Source organism: Oncorhynchus mykiss, chromosome 28 (assembly GCF_057628025.1).
Source record: "Oncorhynchus mykiss isolate SJ-2025 chromosome 28, ASM5762802v1, whole genome shotgun sequence".
NCBI lineage: Eukaryota > Metazoa > Chordata > Actinopteri > Salmoniformes > Salmonidae > Oncorhynchus > Oncorhynchus mykiss.
In genome coordinates this window covers 31,530,661-31,551,967 of record NC_143049.1, presented here as the reverse complement: position 1 = coordinate 31,551,967, position 21,307 = coordinate 31,530,661, and the positions used below count along the sequence as shown (strand labels likewise).

Below are 21,307 nucleotides of genomic sequence, written 5' to 3'. Positions count from 1 at the left end.
TGTACTGTCTGAGCCTCCATGACGTTTGTGTTTCCTTATATTGTAATTCACCAAAACATTTTGCATACACGCAAAGGTGGCTAGTAAATGAATATAACTACAGACGACAGGAATAGGCAGGCTACATGATAAAGTTGCCATGGTAGCTGTGTTAAAAATGTGATGCGTTACATTTTCTGTGGTCTCATGATGAAGTTTATTGAAGTGCGTTTTGCATCATTGAGGTACATTCACTACTTCATGTAATAAAATAATTCATAGAAAAACAAAGTCAAGAAAAATAGAATATCTCTTACAGTCACAGTGAATGTACTTATTCTGTCCTATTGCAGGAATATATGATGGCTTGGTTTAGAAGGTGCTGAATAACTGAAGACATTTATTTCAGGCATGCAGATGATTCGCCATGCTTTTAAGACATCAAATCTGGTGAATGGATTGACAAAATCTTTACTGGAAACTGCCATCCAGATCTTACAGGAATGCTTTATGATTATCAGAACCACAAGTCATGCAGTCTTATAACTGTATTTAATGACGGTACTTGGGCTTCATTCAAGGGGTTAAACTGTTACAATTTGTACATAGTATCCACTTATACAGTCAGTATATAGAACAGATATAGCCTATATTTACTGTCATTTGGATTGTGGAGAATTATCCCAAAACCTGCTGCATTCTGAACTTACATTTCATAATTTAGCTTGTTCAGGATGACCTACAGGAAGTGCATTTACCACGGTGACATTTTAACAAGGATAACAATTTTATCATACTCTCCATCTAACATGGTGACATTTTAACAAGGATAAAAATGTATCGTACTCTGCTTCCCTTTCTTAAACGTTCCATGTTGCCATGACGATGGACTAACACTTGGAGCCAGAATTGTCAGTATCGCTAGATAGTCTCGTTTCTCCCTTCTCGCTCTCAGACGAGGGTAGCTCCTCGCCTGACGGAGTTGTGTTCAAGTCCTGCCTGGTGGGCTGGGTGTTAGGAGCGGCCTGGGGGCCAGAATCACCTGGTTTGGACGGCTGAGCTCCGTTTGCACACACCACTGCGCCCTCTGACCTGCTGAAGCTGAACAGCTTCCCTGGGCTGAAGGTCCTGCTGGGGGATTGAGACTTCTCCTGGTTCATGGAAGCAGTCGTCACCACGGTCCCCGGCGCTGGTGTTACTGACAACGGCTCCTTCTTCAACTCCGGAGACTTCCGGAACTTGAAGCTGAGGAAACCTGGTAGTTTTGCTTCTGCCCCGGTTGGGGACTGAGGGGATCGGGCCGTGCCCGTAGAGAACTTCCCCTGCTGGGGGAAGATCTGCTTGAGCTTCATCACGTTGTTGTTGCCCAGCAGAGAGCTGGGTCTCTTGGGCTTGTCCCCAGGCTTGCCCTGTGTCTTGTCGTGGTGGTGCTGGTGGTCAGCCTTGTGGTACTCGCTCTCCTGCCGGGCCTCGGCCTGGAGCTCAGCCTGACGCTGCAGCTCCTCCTCCTCACGCCGCCTCCTCAGCTGCTGCTGGAAGTGCTGCTGGGCCTGATGCTCGTGCTTCTGCATATGAACAAGGTAATATGCAATATGTGGCATAAAGAGAGCAGACACTTTCTATGACCAGCTTTGGTTCGTGTCATGACTGTGTAAAGTGAAACACCATATGCTGACATCAACTTTCATGACTGTATGAAATCTGTTAAGTAATTAAATTATAATGACAGTGTTATGTAGGCCAACGTTACTGGAGAGTTCAAGTGAAGTGTCAGAGGCATATCCTTTTGATGCATTCGGTACAAAAAGATGCCCTGATGGACTCAAACATACTACAGTGTCTGTATGATGCAGGCATACACGATTCAAATATTTGTTTAAACGCTAAGAAGACACATAAAGGACACAAACTTGGAGGATGATAGTGATAGACGCGGACAGTATATAACAGCTCTGTGGATTTAGCCGTGTTTCAACCTATTCAACTGCACCTTGAAAGCCTCCCTTCGACGATACTCCAGTTTGGCCATCTGGTCTGCGACCCATCCAGGGATATCAGGGATGGCCACATGGATGACGCATTTGAGGAGGATGGCAAAATGCTGTCAGTCCCAAAACAACAAACAAACAAACAGTGACATAAAAACACAGAAAAGTGTAATTCCTCTATACCAGAGTGGAAAGAGTGTGACGATGCCATGCTGTGTGTGTAGAGGGAGCTGCTTGATCTTTTCAAGCCGGCAAGATCAGTTGGTATAGCCTAAGACTCTTAATCACAGGGTTGTGGGTACGAGCCCCACGTTGGGCTCATGCCTTTCAGCAGCTCTTGTTCTTCTCAATTACCTGTCAAGTCTTTTTCAATTTTAAAAGACAGCACAATATGCATCTACATTATTGTACAACGCTGAAATTGATTTTCAAAACAAAATGCCGTATTTGAGTGAAGGCTGTTGACTTGTGCTTAAACAGCCCCCCCCCCCCCCCCCCGCATTGTGTTATAGTCCGTACTCTGTGTGATTTATGTACAGCCTCCTTGGTTTTGAGAAAGGTGCTAAAACACAATGTCCACTGCATTATTTTACCTCCAGTACCACGATGGAGATGATGACCATCTCTGGGCTCAGCCAGGGGAAGAGACGCTGCAGCTGACCACACTGGCCAATGAGGTAACAGTTCACCATGATGGCTATCAAGCCCATGGCCTCCATTGCAGTCTGCACACAGAAAGAGAAGAGATTAAAATATCTCAGAGGGAAATTATCTTTATGAAAGAAATAGCTGTTGTCTTGCGTTTTTGAAGAATTGCATGATTTTAAAATGGTTCTCTAAGTTTAAGCTTAATTGCAGGTGAGGTAAATATGTATTTAAATATATGTCCTGGGACATACTGTACCATGATAAACTAATAATTGGAGAATAGGAGTGATAGTCTATGATTTTTGCCTTTTAAATCACAATGAATAAGATTACAGGCACTAGGGGGAGCTGATCCTAGATCAGCACTCCTACTTAGAGATGTCTTTGAACACGAGCCCAGATGTGAGCGACCACTAACCTGCCACTGTCCGATGCTTTCCACCCTCTGGCCAAAGGGCCTCTGCAGGCCAGTACAGAGCTTCAAGGCGTCACTCCGGATCTCTATAATGTTGTTGATGAGTGCGCACATGGCAGCCAATGGGAAGGCAGAGGAGAAGAGCACGACGTAGCCAAACTGGATGAACATCTCCTGGTAGTCCTGCAGGGTGTCCTGTTGGGTCAGAGGTCAAAAATCTAAGTCATATAACTGCATGGGCTGTCATTGAATAGCATTTGTGTTTAAATCACTTTTTACTTCAAATCTGAATGCACTATGCTTTGTATGCACCAAATACTAACTCAAGTCCATTCAAATGAAACTAAACATGTGTACAATATAAACCTAATGCACTGTGTTGCATTGATACACAGACAGCAGATCCAGTTCATAACAACAGATCTGACAACTTAGCCATACCTCATACGTCTGCATGCAGCTCTCCATCTCTGCTTGGGTAAGGATGACAGACTTGGGCTCCTCAGGCGGGTCAATCCAGGACTTTGTGGATTCTTTCTCTGGGATTGGATTTTTCCGTCTCTGACATACTACTGTGTCATAGCCACTTGGTGGGGAGACACTAGTCTCCTTGGTCTCAGATAACTCATAGTCACTGTCATCGTCGCCCATCTCAAAGATGCTGGAAGGATCCATGCCCTCCTCCACCATCGTGGGACTGTCCTCCGGGAAGCTGTCCTCGGGCTGGGTGGCCATGGCAACATCCCTGGCAACATCCACCTTCTCATTGAAGCTAATCTTCCGCTGCCTCAATGTGTCATTTATGTCCCACTCTTCCTCTGTGAACCTGTAGCCAGCCTTTAGATCTCCTCTCTTGTTCTGTTCTGTCTGTCCATTCACAGGATGTGTGGCAAGGCCTTTGGGGCCTAGCAGTGATTGGATAGTCCATGAAGCCTGGGCCTTTCCTAGAGCCAGGCGGCTGTACTTGATCACTATGGCCTGGAGAACTTCCCACACGATCTTGGGAGTAAATACTCCTAGTTTGTGGTGCTCGTACAGATAAGGCTGGAGCACCTCCTTGATGTTCTGGAGAAACTGGCGGAAGATCAGGAGAGTGGCTAGCATCTGTGAAGAGATCGTTTGAGTGATTCTGTTATTGCTGATCTTTTAGCGAGAATAATTTTGTACAATCATGTTTTCCATTTTTCAAACCTAATTGACAGATTTTACCTCCTTCAGTCGCTCCATGTCCTTGAGGTAGAATCCGATGTAGAAAAGGCTAAGGTAAGAATTTATAAACTCAAACTGCAAAATGAAGAGAAGGAGTCTGAATGAGACATGACATTTATAAACATATATACAACAGTGTTAGTCAATAAAACACCCTTTGGGTAATAGAGAACAGTAGGAATAAAATACACATGAAAAGTCTAACTTACAAAAAACATTTTAATGATGAGATTATTCTCATAGGCACTCTGAAGTCTGTAGTTCTCTGTAACAAAGTGATAAGAATCATTAAAATACATCGCTCCATTTGATACTGATTACTGAACAAACCTGTATGATCACTTTGTACTAAACCTGAAGAGATCAGAGCCAGTATTCGTAAAGCGCTTGCCTTGTAGATGACATGAACAGGGAGGACCTGATCCCAGATCACTACTCCTACTCTGGAGTCGGGCCCTCACTGCTAGTCTGGAAAACCTGACCCTAGGCAACACATAGGGTCTGGTTTCAATCTTTTGGCATAGAGGAACTATGTCACTGCCTACGTCGTTCAGGGGAAAATATTCCGGAGACTCTCCCATCAAACCACGAGGCAGACATGCCAGAATGTGGCGATTCAAAACATAAGTTTGCAGGCAAAACCATTACAGTTGTTTTAGTGAAGGGTAGTTGATGTAAACTAGCCATTTGTGAAATGCACTCTAAAAACAACCTCTGTGATCTCAATCTTGCTAGCTACTATTTAGTATTTTATTCAAGCGGATAAAGTAGTGATGTAGGCAGTGATGTGGTTCATGTCATAAAGAGTTCATCATTGAAACCAGATCCTAGTCGCTGTTGCCTAGGTCAGGTCATTGCTCCGATCATTCCTCACCTGTTGCTCATATCAGTGAATCTCAGCTGAACGGCTTACCCATATCATTGAGCCAATGGGCGATCTTCCTATACACCTCACCACATACAGTCACAACGATGGCCAGCAAAATTTTAGGAATGAATCTTGTGATACTGGGTAACTCCTTAATTTCCATCACAAACTCCTATAAAAAGAAAGAAGAGATCAACCAAAAAATAGAAACATGTAATTACAGCAAGACAGGTTAATTAACCCTTGAGCCATTATCTTTGATCTTAAAAGCAAAAAAGTTGTGATTTAAACGGCAGTACACACTAACCATTTCTGACTCTAAGGGATCCTATAGAGCGATTGTAATTTAAAGGACATATTCCCACGTTAATCGAGACTGCATTTACGGTAAAAGTTGCATACAGTGCATTCAGAAAGTATTCAGACCCCTTTTTCCACATTTTGTAACTCGTCTCCCAGTCCCTGGTGCTGAAAAACATCCCCACAGCATGATGCTGCCACCACCATGCTTCACCGTAGGGATTGCGACAGGTTTCCTCCAGACGTGACGCTTGATATTCAGGCCAAAGAGTTCAATCTTGGTTTCATCAGACCAGAGAATCTTGTTTGTCATGGTCTGAGAGTTCTTTAGGTGCCTTTTGGCAAACTCCAAGCGGGCTTTAATGTGCCTTTTACTGAGGAGTGGCTTCCGGCTGGCCACTCTACCATAAAGGCCTGATTGGTGGAGTGCTGCAGAGATGGTTGTCCTGGAAGGTTCTCCCATCTCCACAGAGGAACTCTAGAGTTCTGTCCGAGTGACCATCGGGGTCTTGATCACCTCCCTAACCAAGTACCTTCTCCCCTGATTGCTCAGTTTGGCCGGGCAGCCAGCTCCAGGAAGAGTCTTGGTAGTTCCAAACTTTTTCCATTTAAGAATGATAAGAGGCCAATGTGTTCTTGGGGACCTTCAATGTGGCAGAAATGTTTTTCACCAGTTTCTTCACCAGATCTGTGCCTCGACACAATCCTGTCTCGGAGCTCTACGGACAATTCCTTCAACCTCATTGCTTGGTTTTTGCTCTGACATACACTGTCAACTGTGGGACCTTATAGACACGTTTACTGCTGCTCTTTAATTATTTGTTACTTTATTTCTTATTTTGTTAGGTATTTTTCTTAAAACTGCATTGTTGGTTAAGGGCTTGTAAGTAAGCATTTCACTGTAAGGTCCACACCTGTTGTATTCGGCGCATGTGACAAATAAAATTAGATTTGATTTGTGTGCCTTTCCAAATCATGTCCAATCAATTGAATTTAACACAGGAGGACTCCAATCAAGTTGTAGAAACATCTTAAGGATGGTCAATGGAAACAGAATGCACCTGAGCTCAATTTCGAGTCTCATAGCAAAGGGTCTTGAATGCACTGTACAGTATGTCGGCTCAATCAGAAATTACATGTACATTTGTTTTGCGCAATATTGTACTGCTGAACCTCCGCGATATGGATTGTATCGAGCCCTAACGATACTTAGTGCTTTTTGACGAAGGAGCTCCTTTGAAACATGTCAACAATAAATATTATTAAAGAGAATTAAGCTGCAGTCCTCAACCTTCTTTCAATACTTCAATAGTGGACCATGCTTGATTCCGATGGCTAAGGGCTTGCTTCAATCTGTAGCACGGTTTAAATTTAAAGGTCATTTCCTACTGTGCCGACATATGCAGCGTTTAAAAATGCCTTTAAATGTCAATATAGCTATTTTCTGTTGATTTCTGTCTCTTACCTGCATCTCCAGACAGACAAGCATGGCCAGGAAGACAAAGCAGAGACAGAGGAGACAGATGGGGAGGCTGACCATCCACCTGAAAATCGTCCTCTTCCAGGGTGGGTAGTAAAACTCCTCACAGTCTGTTATGGGGCTACACCGCTTTACACCCTGAAAAACACACACACAGTCAGACACACACCAACTAAAATGCTTAGCGCCCAACGTGGGGCTCGAACCCACGACCCAGAGTTTCACACGCTACCAATTGAGTTAGCCGGACCTAAGGAGGACAGAGACAACTTCCCCTTTAGAAACCCCAGGACCCCTTGGAATTCACACAACACTCTCCAAACCTATATCTCATATTACTTATCCCTGTAGACCTCTAAACTCTGGCCCTCTAGACCCGTAAACTCTGGCCCTGTAGACCCGTAAACTCTGGCCCTTTAGACCCCTAAACTCTGGCCCTGTAGACCCCTAAACTCTGGCCCTGTAGACCTGTAAATTCTGGCCCTGTAGACCCCTAAACTCTGGCCCTGTAGACCTGTAAACTCTGGCCCTGTAGACCCCTAAACACTGGCCCTGTAGACCTGTAAACTCTGGCCCTGAAGACCCGTAAACTCCGGCCCTGTAGACCCGTAAACTCTGGCCCTGTAGACCCCTAAACTCTGGCCCTGTAGACCCGTAAACTCCGGCCCTGTAGACCCGTAAACTCCGGCCCTGGGACAGCTGAATGAGGTTGCTGATGGAATTTCTACTTTGGCCATTGTCCTGAAGGAACCAAACAGCACTGGTAGTAATCTAAGATCGGGATTCAATCCATGATGCGTTGTAGAGCGCTGTCGACAATGTGTCTTTTAAAGGGAATGTTCTCAACGTCTGCAGACATTCATGGTAACAGGGCAGATTTCAGCTCAATCGGAAAGTATCTTTAAATGTCAAGTGCTCTACAACGTGCCCAGATTGAATCTCGGCCTAACTCTGAATGAATAGGATGCAATAACAAGACGCTCACCCGAAACTGGGGTCTAGGATCTTCAAGGGACTCGGCAGGAGTGTCCAGTGTTCCCCACCTGTATGCTAGCTCAGCTTCTCTCCGCTTCCACCTCTCCAGGAAGAGTGTCGCCCACACCACGTTGAAGAGGGCAAACACCACACAGCAGATGTCCTGGCTGGTCTGTGGGGGAGTGGAGAAGTGAGTGAGCCACATGAGATACATACAGAATAGGGGAATCTTTCTACTAAATATCAACAACAAATAACACTGGACATGTATCACAGAGCACAGAGATGGTAAGTGCTATGGTGGGTGAAATACAGTTTTGTAGTCTAGTCCAACACATCCATATTTTTTCACATTAATTTTTATGTGGTGATTAGGAGAGAAAACACATACAAATAGATTTCAACAAATCCAATCAAATCAAATGCATTTACAGTGGGGAGAACAAGTACTTGATACACTGCCAATTTTGCAGGTTTTCCTACTTACAAAGCATGTAGAGGTCTGTAATTTTTATTATAGGTACAATTCAACTGTGAGAGACGGAATCTAAAAAAAATCTAGAATATCACATTGTATGATTTTTAAGTAATTAATTAGCATTTTATTGCATGACATAAGTAGGAAAACCTGCAAAATCAGCAGTGTATCAAATAGTTGTTCTCCCCACTGTATATAGCCCTTACATCAGCTGATATCTCAAAGTGCTGTACAGAAACCCAGCCTAAAACCCCAAACAGCAAGCAATGCAGGTGTAGAAGCACGGTGGCTAGGAAAAACACCCTAGAAAGGCCAAAACCTAGGAAGAAACCTAGAGAGAAACCAGGCTATGAGGGGTGGCCAGTCCTCTTCTGGCTGTGCCGGGTAGAGAGAAACCAGGCTATGAGGGTTGGCCAGTCCTCTTCTGGCTGTGCCGGGTAGAGAGAAACCAAGCTATGAGGGGTGGCCAGTCCTCTTCTGGCTGTGCCGGGTAGAGAGAAACCAGGCTATGAGGGGTGGCCAGTCCTCTTCTGGCTGTGCCGGGTAGAGAGAAACCAGGCTATGAGGGGTGGCCAGTCCTCTTCTGGCTGTGCCGGGTAGAGAGAAACCAGGCTATGAGGGGTGGCCAGTCCTCTTCTAGCTGTGCCGGGTAGAGAGAAACCAGGCTATGAGGGGTGGCCAGTCCTCTTCTGGCTGTGCCGGGTGGAGAGAAATCAGGCTAGGAGGGGTGGCCAGTCCTCTTCTGGCTGTGCCGGGTAGAGAGAAACCAGGCTATGAGGGGTGGCCAGTCCTCTTCTGGCTGTGCCGGGTAGAGAGAAATCAGGCTATGAGGGGTGGCCAGTCCTCTTCTGGCTGTGTCGGGTAGAGAGAAACCAGGCTATGAGGGGTGGCCAGTCCTCTTCTGGCTGTGCCGGGTGGAGATACAAGTGAGTCATTTGAATAGTTACATGTAGTCTAGTTCTAGGTCTGTTCGTGCTATCTTGCAAACTCCTACACTCTGTCATTGTCAGATTATGGACAAGGCTAAACTACATTGTGAGTCTTAGGAAAAAAGGTGCTACTTAGAACCTAAAAGGGTTAAATAACCAAATCCCTTTTTGCTCCAGGTAGAGCCCTTTTGGGTTCTATGTAGAACCATTTCCACAGAGTGCTCTACATGAAACCCAAAAGGGTTATACCTGGAACCAAAAAGGTTATCCTATGAGGACAGCTGAAGAACCCTTTTGGAACCCTTTTTTCTAAGATTGCACTATTGACAGGTACACTACTGGTCAAACATTTTAGAACACCTACTAATTCAAAGGTTTTTCTTAATTTGTATTATTTTCTACATTGTAGAATAATAGGGAAGACATCAAAACTATAAAATAACACACATGGAATCATGTAGTAACCAAAAAAGTATTTAACAAATCTAAATATATTTTATATTTGAGATTCTTCAAATAGCCACCTGTCACACCCTGACCATAGTTTGCTTTGTATGTTTCTATGTTTTGTTTGTGATCTGAGTGGGCATTCTATGTTGTGTGTCTAGTTTGTCTGTTTCTGTGTTTGGCCTGATATGGTTCTCAATCAGAGGCAGGTGTTAGTCATTGTCTCTGACTGGGCACCATATTTAGGTAGCCTGTTTGGTGTTGGGTTTTTGTGGGTGATTGTTCCTGTCTCTGTTTGCACCAGATAGGGCTGTTTCGGTTTTTCACGGTACGGTTATTGGTTTTTGTAATTGTTCTTTATCATCTTGATTAAAGATGTATAGAGATAACCACGCTGCATTTTGGTCCGCTTCTCTTTCACCAGAAGAAAACCGTTACACCACCCTTTGCCTTGATGACAGCTTTGCACACTTTTGGCATTCTCTCAACCAGCTTCACCTGGAATGCTTTTCCAATAGTCGTGAAGGAGTTCCCACATATGCTGAGCACTTGCTGGCTGCTTTTCCTTCCCTCTGCGGTCTGACTCATCCCAAACCCTAACCCAACTTAATGAAGGTCAGGGGATTGTGGAGGCCAGGTCATCTGATGCAGCACTCTATCATTCTCTTTCTTGCTAAAAAAGCCCTTACACAGCCTGGAGGTGTGTTGGGTCATTGTCCATGTTGAAAAACAAATGATAGTCCCTCTAAGCCCAAACCAGATGGGATGGCGTATCACTGCAGAATGCTGTGGTAGCCATGCTGGTTAAGTGTGCCTTGAATTCTAAATTAATCAAAGACAGTGTCACCAGCAAAGCACCACCACAACATAACACCTCCACCTCCATGCTTTATGGTGGGAAATACACATGCGGAGATCATCCGTTCACCCTCACCGCGTCTCACAAAGACACGGCGGTTGGAACCAAAAATCTCATTGGACTCCAGACCAAAGGACACATTTCCACCAGTCTAATGTCCATTGCTTGGGTTTCTTGTCCCAAGCAAGTCTCTAATGAACTTATCCTCTGCAGCAGAGGTAACTCAGGGTCTTCCTTTCCTGTGGTGGTCCTCATGAGAGCCAGTTTCATCAAAGCGCTTGATGGTTTGTGCGACTGCACTTGAAGAAAGTTTCAAAGTTCTTGAAATGTTCCACATTGACTGACCTTCATGTCTTAAAGTAATGATGGACTGTCATTTCTTTTTGCTTATTTGAGCTGTTCTTACCATAATATGGTAAGAAGCAAATAGGGCTATCTTCTGTATAGGGCTATCTTCCCTACCTTGTCACAACACAACTGACTGGCTCAAATGCATTAAGAAGTAAAGAAATTCCACAAATTAACTTTTAAGAAGACACACCTGTTAATTGAAATGCATTCCAGGTGAAGCTGGTTGAGAGTGTGCAAAGCTGTCATCAAGGCAAAGGGTGGCTATTTGAAGAATCTCAAATATAAAATATATTTTGATTTGTTTAACACTTTTTTGTTTACTTTCGTACATGATTCCATATGTGTTATTTCATAGTTTTGATTTCTTCACTATTATTCTACAATGTAGGAAATTGAAAAATAAAGAAAAAAGCCTTGAATGAGTAGGTGTTGACCAGTGTGAGATCTCCATTAGGTAATGTGATGCTGCACCACCTACCTGGTCAGCCTCAGCCAGGATCCACAGCAGGAAGCCGATGACTGCAGGGTACAGCATGGAGTTGGTGTAGAAACCCAGCCAGGCAAAGTACATGCCAATCTTCACCCCAAAGTAATCACAGATGTCATCTGACACACAGACATGACACCAACAACATGACAGACACAATGGGTTATTGGCTTCGGTTAGTAAATTAGATTTTTAAGAAATGTGTATCTTTCCATTGATATTGTATTTGTAGTGCAAATTATATTATCTTATTCTATGATAGAATGATCAATTTATTGTAACAATTAAGCATGCTATATTGTCTCAACAGGTGCTGCTCACCCAAAGGCTGTCTCTCACAGACAGCTTGGACCCATGACGTCATCAGCTGACTGAGGATCCGTTGCTCGTGTAGAGGAAACAGTTGATAGATTACTCCTCTGGCCATCAGCTCTGGAACTGATCAGTCAATAACAAAGCTGTCTCAGATTTTATTGTGATGCTGAAGAGTCAGGCAATGAGTAAATACAAAAACAATTGTTTACTGATTGGTTGTCCCTCCAGGAAGTGGAAGTTGTGAAGGACTTCTCCTTGTTTGGCTCGCAGGTTGTCCAGCCAGTACTTGATGATGCTCTGACGCTCCTGAAGAAAAGATGTGATCGAACAACCACGGAGTTTGTGGGAACAAGGTAAAAATCAGCAACAGGACATATATCAGAGCTGTTTAAATATGTTTGGAGATCATAGCCATAACTGATACGAACCTGGGAGGTGAAAAAGCACAGCTCGCTCTCTATGTTCTCGTATATATTATCCTCTGCACAGGAAAACCTATGTGTTCCACCTCCGTATTGTGGTTTGACCACTTTGCGCATCCCCGTCAGCTCTGCACCACGCAGCAAGCTGAGGAAGACAAGAGGGGAGAAGGACACAAAGCTTTATTTGACAGTCCTGTTTCAGACGCTATTTACCTGGTCCCATATCTGACTGTTCTGTCTTGTCAACTCCTCCTATGGTCATTGTCAAACCAACCAACAGAGCACAAACAGATCTGGAACCAGGCCACTATTTATGAATGTGATGTTTACGAATGATGTGCTAACAATATTTTTTTATTTCACCTTTATTTAACCAGGTAAGCTAGTTGAGAACAAATTCTCATTTGCAGCTGCGACCTGGCCAAGATAAAGCATAGCAGTTCGACACATACAACAACACAGAGTTACACATGGAATGAACAAAACATACAGTCAATAATACAGTAGAAAAAAAGAAAACAAAGTCTATATACAGTGAGTGCAAATTAGGTCAAATAAGGGAGTTAAGGCAATAAATAGGCCATGGTGGCGAAGTAATTACAATATGGCAATTAAACACTGGAATGGTAGATATGATCCAAAATATGGATGTGCATGTAGAGATACTGTGGTGCAAAAGGAACAAAATCAATAAATACAGTATGGGGATGAGGTAGATAGATGGACTGTATACAGATGGGCTATGAACAGGTGCAGTGAGCTGTGAGCTGCTCTGACAGCTGGTTCTTAAAGCTATTGAGGGAGATGGGAATCTCCAGCTTCAGTGATTTTTGCAGTTCGTTCCAGTCAGTGGCAGAAGAGAACTGGAAGGAAAGGCGACCAAAGGAGGAATTGGCTTTGGGGGTGACCAGTGAGATATACCTGCTTGAGCGCGTGCTACGAGTGGGTGCTGCTATGGTGACCAGCGAGCTGAGATAGGGCGGGGCTTTACCTAGCAGAGACTTGTAGATAACCTGTAACCAGTGGGTTTGGAGACGAGTATGAAGTGAGGGCCAGCCAACGAGTGTACAGGTCGCAGTGGTGGGTAGTATATGGGGCTTTGGTGACAAAACGGATGGCCCTGCGATAGACTACATCCTGTTTGCTGAGTAGAGTGTTGGAGGCTATTTTATAGATGACATCGCCGAAGTCAAGGATCGGTAGGATGGTCAGTTTTACGAGGGTATGTTTGGCAGCATGAGTGAAGGAAGTTTTGTTGCGAAATAGGATACCGATTCTAGATTTAATTTTTGATTGGCGATGCTTAAGGTGAGTCTGGAAGGAGAGTTTACAGTCTAGCCAGACACCTAGGTATTTGTAGTTATCCACATATTCTAAGTCAGAGCCGTCCAGAGTAGTGATGCTGGATGGCCGGGCAGGTGCGGGCAATGATTGGTTGAATAGCATGCATTTAGTTTTATTTGCGTTTAAGAGCAGTTGGAGGCCACGGAAGGAGAGTTGTGTGGCATTGAAGCTCGTCTGGAGGTTAGTTAACAGTGTCCAAAGAAGGGCCAGAGGCATACAGAATGGTGCCGTCTACGTAGAGGTGGATCAGAGAATCACCAGCAGCAAGAGCAACATCATTGATGTATACCGAGAAGAGAGTCGGCCTGAGAATTTAACCCTGTTAGGTAACGACCATATAATTAACATTTAACCATTACAATTCCGACATAAATGTCATGTAAGAAGTGGAGTGTCTTACTTCTCAAATGTGGTTGTAATAAAGAATGCGTAGCCCTGTGTGTGTTGATGCTGTCGGATCTGGATTGTAACTTGTGGGATTCCCAGTCGGATGTGGTTCAGCAGCCATAGCAAGGTGTGGTCGTCTATGGTGTCTACAAAGGAGTAAATTGTCAGTTTCTATGTCAGAATTTGTATTTCATTTATTTAAATCTATATACAGCCACAGCCTAATTGCCATGAATTAATACTGAACCTCTGTCACAGTCATTCAATGCTTGACATTTTTTTAACACTTCACATTCTAGTAATTCATCAGACTGATCACAGACTCTTGGAACATTCAAATAAGGAGGCTGCATCAACAACATTCTTCAATGCTTGACAGAGGTAGCAACGGTAACCGTGGGAGGGTGGACCCATGAAAAGGTCAATACAATCAAATTAGGTAACCGCCCTAGTGTTTATGGGGTCTTCATTTCATCCCATCCTGCAAGAATGAGTGTAATAATTCATATCCAACCCAATTTTAGTTGGGATCCATGTGGCAAACTTGCTTTGACCAATGAGATCCATTTGTGTGAACCCACACAGCATGTGTGCAGAATTATAGAGTGCCTAACTTTGAAACAAACATACAGGTAATGGATATTATTCAATCGTCCCTGCGGACTGTTCTGTGTCACATCAACGAGTGATTGGCTCATTGCCCACATCGGCCAATAAGACTCCCCCTCGAAGTTTCCCATCATGATTGAGGAGACTGAACCGTGGAAGGTGAAGGTGGTGATTTAGCGTACCTGAGAATGTCATTAGGATATCACAGTCTTCCGTGGGCACCATTTTCAGCCAGGATTTATGGGACATGATGTACTGTCTGGCCTGCGAGAGGCGTTTCCCAAACAAATGATCTAAAGGGGAAGAGGTAGAGGGGAGGAGAGAGAGAGAGAGAGAGAGAGAGAGAGAGAGAGAGAGAGAGAGATGGAGGGTAAGAATAGTCCACATACAGTGAAATGGGGACATCATTTCTGGTCCTAACTTGTAGACTTGTTTACGTGCTGCTGTGCGGTTTGTTGCTAACTGCCAACTTTACGGTTTTTACTTTTTAATTAACGTTTCATATTTACATTTTTTCCCTCGCTCAACTTTTTCACCCGGAAGTTTTATCGTCAGGACCTCCACCAGCCGAAGCTAAGTAGTAACATTAACCTTCCAATTGCTGTATTCATAATATAAAGGAGGACGCCTGATGGTGAGGATAGCTGTGCTGCAAGCCCAGCTTCAGACACAATCGTTAGGAAAGGGTCATTTAAGTGTAGGAAAGGATGAAACAGCGTCTGTGCCACAAATAAGTACAGATAGTATAAATCCCCTCGCACGGTCCCCGCAGCCGGACAACTGTCTCATGGCTTCTGGAGGGAAATGCAGACAGAAACTTTCAACCGGTTCTCCCCGTTAAGCAACCGGTCGGAGTCAGAGGCCGAGCCTTCTCTAATCTCTGCTCCTCCTGTTACGGGGTCTGAGACGCCGAAGCCTCCCACCATTAGCTCTGACAAATTGAAAATCCTAGTCATTTGTGAATCCATTACCCGCAGTATTAGACTTAAGACAAATCATCCAGCGATCATACACTGTTTACCAAGGGGCAGGGCTACCGAAACTGATGCTCATCTTAAAATGGTGCTGGCTAAAACTGGCGAGTGTAGAGAGTATAGGGATATTGTTATCCACGTCGGCACCAACGATGTTAGGATGAAACAGTTAAGGTCAACAAGCGCAACATAGCTTCAGCGTGTAAATCAGCTAGAAAGATGTGTCGGCATCGAGTAATTGTCTCTGGCTTCCTCCCAGTTAGGGGGAGTGATGAGCTCTACAGCAAAGTCTCACAACTCAATCGCTGGTTGAAAACTGTTTTCTGCCCCTCCCAAAATATATAATTTGTAGATAACTGGCCCTATTTCTGAGACTCACCCACAAACAGGACCAAGCCTGGTCTGCTGTGGAGTGACGGAATCCATCCTAGCTGGAGGGGTGCTCATCTTATCTACGAACATAGACATGGCTCTAACTCCCCTAGGTCCACAATGAGATAGGGTGCAGGCCAGACAGCAGGCTGTTAGGTTAGTGGAGTCTGCCACTAGCACAGTCAGTGTAGTCAGCTCAGCTATCCCCATTGAGACTGTGTCTGTACCTCAATCTAGGTTGGGCAAAACTAAACATGCCGATGTTTGCCATAGCAATCTCACTGGAATAAAGACCTCCATTCCTGTCATTATTGAAAGATATTGTGATATCTCAAAATAGGCCTACTTAAATTACCTTTTAATGGCGTCAGACCGAGGCTCTGCATCTGTCCTTGTGCTCCTAGACGTTAGTGCATATTACCCAAGTGCAAGCCTCTGGCTTCCTGTTAAGGCTATTTCAAGGTTTTACTGCTAACCTACAAAGCATTACATGGGCTTGCTCCTACCTGTCTTTCCGATTTGGTCCTGCCGTACATACCTACACATACGCAGGCCTCCTTATTGTCCCTAGAATTTCTTAGCAAACAGCTGGAGGCAGGGCTTTCTCCTATAGAGCTCAATTTTTATGGAATGATCTGCCTATCTATGTGAGAGACGCAGACTCTGCCTCGACCTTTAAGTCTTTATTGAAGACTCATCTCTTCAGTAGGTCCTATGATTGAGTGTAGTCTGGCCCAGGTGAATGGAAAGGCACTGGAGCAACGAATTGCCATTGCTGTCTCTGCCTGGCCGGTTCCCCTCTCTCCACTGGGATTCTCTGCCTCAAACCTTATTACAGGGGCTGAGTCACTGGTGCTCTTCCATACCGTCCCTAGGAGGGGTACGCCACTTGAGTGGGTTGAGTCACTGATGTGATCTTCATGTCCGGGTTGATGCCCCCTTTTTGGTTCGTGCTGTGCGGGAGATCTTTGTGGGCTATACTCGGCTTTGTCTCAGGATAGTAAGTTGTTGGTTGAAGATATCCCTCTAGTGGTGTGGGGGCTGTGCTTTGGCAAAGTGGGTGGGGTTATATCCTGCCTGTTTGGCCCTGTCTCAGAGTATCGTCGGACGGGCCAGTGTCTCCCGAATCCTCCTGTCTCAGCCTCCAGTATTTATGCTGCAATAGTATGTGTCGGGGGGCTAGGGTCAGTCTGTTATACCTGGAGTATTTCTCCTGTCGTATCCAGTGTCCTGTGTGAATTTAAGCATGCTCTCGCTCTCTTTTTCTTTCTTTCTTTCTCTCTCGGAGGAGGACCTAAGCCCTTGGACCATGCCTCAGGACTACCTGGCCTGATGACTCCTTGCTGTCCACAGTCACGCTGGTCGTGCTGCTGCTCCAGTTTCAACTGTTCTGCCTGTGGCTATGGAACCCTGACCTGTTCATCAGATGTGCTACCTTGTCCCAGACCTGCTGTTTTCAACTCTCTAGAGACATCAAGTGCGGTAGAGATACTCTGAATGATCGGCTATGAAAAGCCAACTGACATTTACTCCTGAGGTGCTGACCTGTTGCACCCTATACAACCACAGTGATTATTATTATTTTAACCTGCTGGTCATCTATGAACATTTGAACATCTTGGCCATGTTCTATAATCTCCACCCGGCACAGCCAGAAGAGGACTGGCCACCCCTCATAGCCTGGTTCCTCTCTACGTTTCGGCCTTTCTATGGAGTTTTTCCTGGCCACCGTGCTTCTACACCTGCATTGCATGTTGTTTGAGGTTTTAGGCTGGGTTTTCTGTACAGCACTTTGTGACATCAGCTGATGTAAAAAGGGCTTATAAATACATTTGATTGATTGATTGATTGACATGGGTGACAGATGGAGAGGGAGGATTCTGCCAAAATGCCAAATCCTCATTGTCAGCTTCCCCATTCTTCTGCCCATCAACAAGGCCAAAGCAGTGTGTTACTGCATTCCGCTGTCTGAAAGTTAGAAATGGACACAGGGCCTCCCGGGTGGCTCAGTGGTCTAAGGCACTGCATTGGTCTAAGGCACTGTGCCTTCAGAGACTCTGGGTTCGAGCCCAGGCTCTGTTGCAGCCAGCCAGCCACGGCCGGGAGGTCCATGGGGCGACGCACAATTGGCCTAGCGTCGTCCGGGTTAGGGAGGGTTTGGCCGGTAGGGATATCCTTGTCTCATCGCGCACTAGCGACTCCTGTGGCGGGCCAGGCGCAGTGCACGCTGATCAGGTCGCTAGGTGTACAGTGTTTCCTCCGACACATTGGTGCTTCTGGGTTGGATGTGTGCTGTGTTAAAGAAGCAGTGCGGCTTGGTTGGGTTGTGTTTCGGAGGACGCATGGCTCTCGACCTTTGTCTCTCCCGAGCCCGTACAGGAGTTGTAGGGATGAGACAAGACAGTAACTACTAACAATTGGGGAGAAAACGTGGGTAATAATAAAAGAAATGGACACAGATCATCCCAGATCAGAAAGTATTAGACATGATCATTTTCTACATTGGCATGATTGAAAAAGAGTTTGGCTCCTCTTGTACAACACAGGGTCTGTGTATTTAAGTTGTTTGTACAACAGAAGATAATGCACACAGTATTTACTCTACTAAGCTGCAGTACTTGTATGGTAGCTTTGGCGCACTGCAATTGAAAACCAACCACTACATGGGAGGTACTAAACACAGGATCTGCTGATTTTAAAGTGTCCAACTTAATCCAGTCAAACCACGTGACACCAAATAAGAATGAGAAACGTTGACTGGCAATCCCATAAATGTTCTGTTACTGACATGTCCTGTCCTCTAAAATTCCCTGCCATCTCTCTTTCACTTTCTCTGTCTCGCACTGTCTCTCTCTTTCACATTTACACCCACACACACACCACTAGGCTGATTTAGGGGTTGGGTTAAATACAAAAGACACATTTCGGTGGACGCATTCGGTTGTGCAACTGACTAGGTATCCTCTTCCCCTCCCCTAACGTGTGAGCCATGTCTAGATTGTGAAGTGAAATTAATCTTGTCACTCTAACCAGGTGCCACTGTAGGGCTTTAGTTATGAACAGCATCAACTACTCTATCATTCCCCATTCTTACACAACTAAATTGTATACTTTTATCTTCACTGCCAACACTGTTTAAACCTAGGTACTGCTATAGTGCTGGGACTGCTAGGTCTACTAGTAGCAGCGTGTCAAAAGCCATCTATCAGCAGATATAGGAAATGGGGTCATGTTCCTTTGATTGTACCTACTGACTTTACTGTGGTGCTCTTTTCCTAACCAACACTTTTACATTATGATCAACACAATTCTGCCCAATATAAATTACAGGCCAATTTTGTGTGTGTGAGTGTGTGTACTGAATGGAGGATAATAGTCTGACTGTAAAACATGTAGAAATGCAGTCCAAAGCCTACTGAATGTGGGTTATCCCCATGTCCCCTCATTCAATAGCATATCTGGGCCTGTTTTCATTTGCGTCTCAGAGTAGCAGAGCTTATCTATAATCGACAAGGCTAAACTGATCCTAGATCATCACTGTACTCTCAGACGCTTTATGAATACAGGCCCTGAGCATTGAGTCATTATCCCCCAACACGGACAAATTTAGCATTTTTGCTAATTAGCAACTGTTCAACTACTTGCTACTTTGCAACTACTTAGCATGTTAGCTAACCCTTCCCCTAACCCTTTTAGATAACTCTTTGCCTAACCCTAACCCTTAACCTAACTCCTAAACTTAACCCTAACACCTAGCTAACGTTAGCCACTTAGCCAACTAGCGAGAATTCGTAACATAGCATACGTTTAGAAAATGTCGTAACATATTGAACGTTTTGCGAATTTGTAACATATTCTGAGTTTTGCTACTTCATTATGTATATAATACAAATTGTAATTCTAAACATATATGAAATGTGTGATGGACATCCACAAATGGACTAAATGGAATGTCTCGGATTTACATTTAGAATAATACCAAATGCTCTGAGACCAGTTTGATCTCCATCTCCAAATTGATAATAAAGCCATGTCCCGTGCCATACAGTTTTTTTTGGCACTGCTGCTGATGACTTTCTTCAACCGTTGCAAAACATACCAGTCAGTTAGCTCTCGCCTCTACCACGTTGTGACAGCATTTTCAAAAACAAAAGGAAGTGCGGTAAAATGCGTCTGAGATGGTTCGGATGACTGCCGGCTTGCTGTGATATTGTGAACTGTGTGCTGAGTATTTGCGTAAGAAGTGTGGACGTGTAAGACATGTGTGTGCTTGCTTAACGTATGCACATTGCGCAATCAATTTTTTTCAAGACAAAGTTAATAAAATAGCCAATTTTGGCTACTCAAATCCAACATGAAATATTTAGCTTTTAATCGTAGTTTCCGTTTAAACTCCCTTGTTTGACTGCTAGATTACTGAAATAAATAACGTAATCTATTATTTATTACAATACATAGCTGACATCATAACAAATATAATAGACTGAAATGCAGTCCCATTGCCTTGGACCCATAGGCTAGGCTACACCTGTGGGACCACAAAAGACATCTGCCACATTCGGCCCTGCTCATCGGAATGCGCACAATGCTACCGGACGCGACGCACCAAAAACAAAAACAATCGTGGCATGTAGCCTAATATGAACGGTGTATGAGATTAACCTCAAGTACTGGGGTAAATGGCATTTTGCGTGAATGTTTGAGAATACTGCATCATAGTCTCGTACTACCACAAATAGCATTAATCATTTTCCTCCCTACAACCATCTAACTTGAATTCATGCACCTCACGACGACAAATACTCTATTCCTCAAGACACTCACCCAGGACACCGAACGACATTGAATACGTCTGTTTTTGCTTAGTTATCTTGTCGTCTTCAGTGGGCACCATCCTCTCCCCTACCCTGTCACCGTCCGCGGTGCTGTTTACAGACGCGGTGGGATCAGGTGCCCCAATCGTCACGATCATGGTGCATTAAAAGACAGCGCTACAACTATGGAAGGTGATGTTGCATGAGCATTGTATGAACAGGGTTGGTGATACCCGCCTACCCTACCTGTTCGTGCTATGACCTGAACCTGGCAGAAAGAGTTTGGTTGTAACAGGTTCTCTCTCCCTTGAGCGTTCACATGGAGAAGGTCTGGCCGTGTATTCATAAATAGTCTCAGATTAGGAATGCTGATCTATGATCAGGTCCCCCATGTCCATGTAACTCATTCATTAATATGATTTCAAATACAGAACTGATCGTAGATTAGCACTCCTACTCCGAGACACTATGTATACGGGCCCTGATTGTACTGTAGAGCCAAAATATCAAACCATTCAGAGTACTTTTATCTCAAAAGGACCCCTTACCTCTAATCAAAATGATGTGATCTGCAAGTCATTATTATAGATGCTCACGAAGAGAGTCTTTGGATAGACCTATGAGAAACCCGTATTTGCAATAAATATAGTTTGTGTT

General features: G+C 44.4%; 1 protein-coding gene across 2 annotated transcripts; it reads right to left on the bottom strand.

Moving 5' to 3' along the window:
- Positions 1 to 172: 172 nt before the first annotated feature.
- LOC110508926 (anoctamin-8) lies at positions 173 to 20,982 on the bottom strand. Of its 2 annotated transcripts, none has more exons than XM_021589840.3 (17): positions 20,661 to 20,982; positions 14,673 to 14,783; positions 13,895 to 14,027; positions 12,157 to 12,295; positions 11,938 to 12,034; positions 11,735 to 11,851; positions 11,405 to 11,532; positions 7,873 to 8,034; positions 6,873 to 7,025; positions 5,153 to 5,279; positions 4,449 to 4,504; positions 4,240 to 4,314; positions 3,472 to 4,134; positions 3,034 to 3,225; positions 2,561 to 2,692; positions 1,970 to 2,080; positions 173 to 1,544 (listed from the first exon to the last, which is right to left on the bottom strand). In XM_021589840.3, exons 1-17 carry the CDS (start codon positions 20,806 to 20,808, stop codon positions 870 to 872), a joined length of 3,219 nt encoding a protein of 1,072 aa, XP_021445515.2. In that variant the 5' UTR covers positions 20,809 to 20,982; the 3' UTR covers positions 173 to 869. The 2 variants fall into 2 exon arrangements, with proteins under 2 accessions (XP_021445515.2, XP_036821846.2); XM_036965951.2 differs by lacking the exon at positions 20,661 to 20,982 and adding an exon at positions 19,936 to 20,059.
- Between the last annotated feature and the right edge of the window lie 325 nt (positions 20,983 to 21,307).

Bases quoted from the DNA above. Each gene is read 5' to 3' on its own strand.
- LOC110508926 (XM_021589840.3), bottom strand. From the start codon at position 20,808: ATGATCGTGACGATTGGGGCACCTGATCCCACCGCGTCTGTAAACAGC. The intron at 11,852-11,937 runs GTAAACAATTGT...TTGACTGATCAG, and splicing joins CCTGGAGGGACAACCAATCA to TTCCAGAGCTGATGGCCAGA. The intron at 4,505-5,152 runs GTAAGCCGTTCA...ACTTTGTTACAG, and splicing joins CCATTGGCTCAATGATATGG to AGAACTACAGACTTCAGAGT.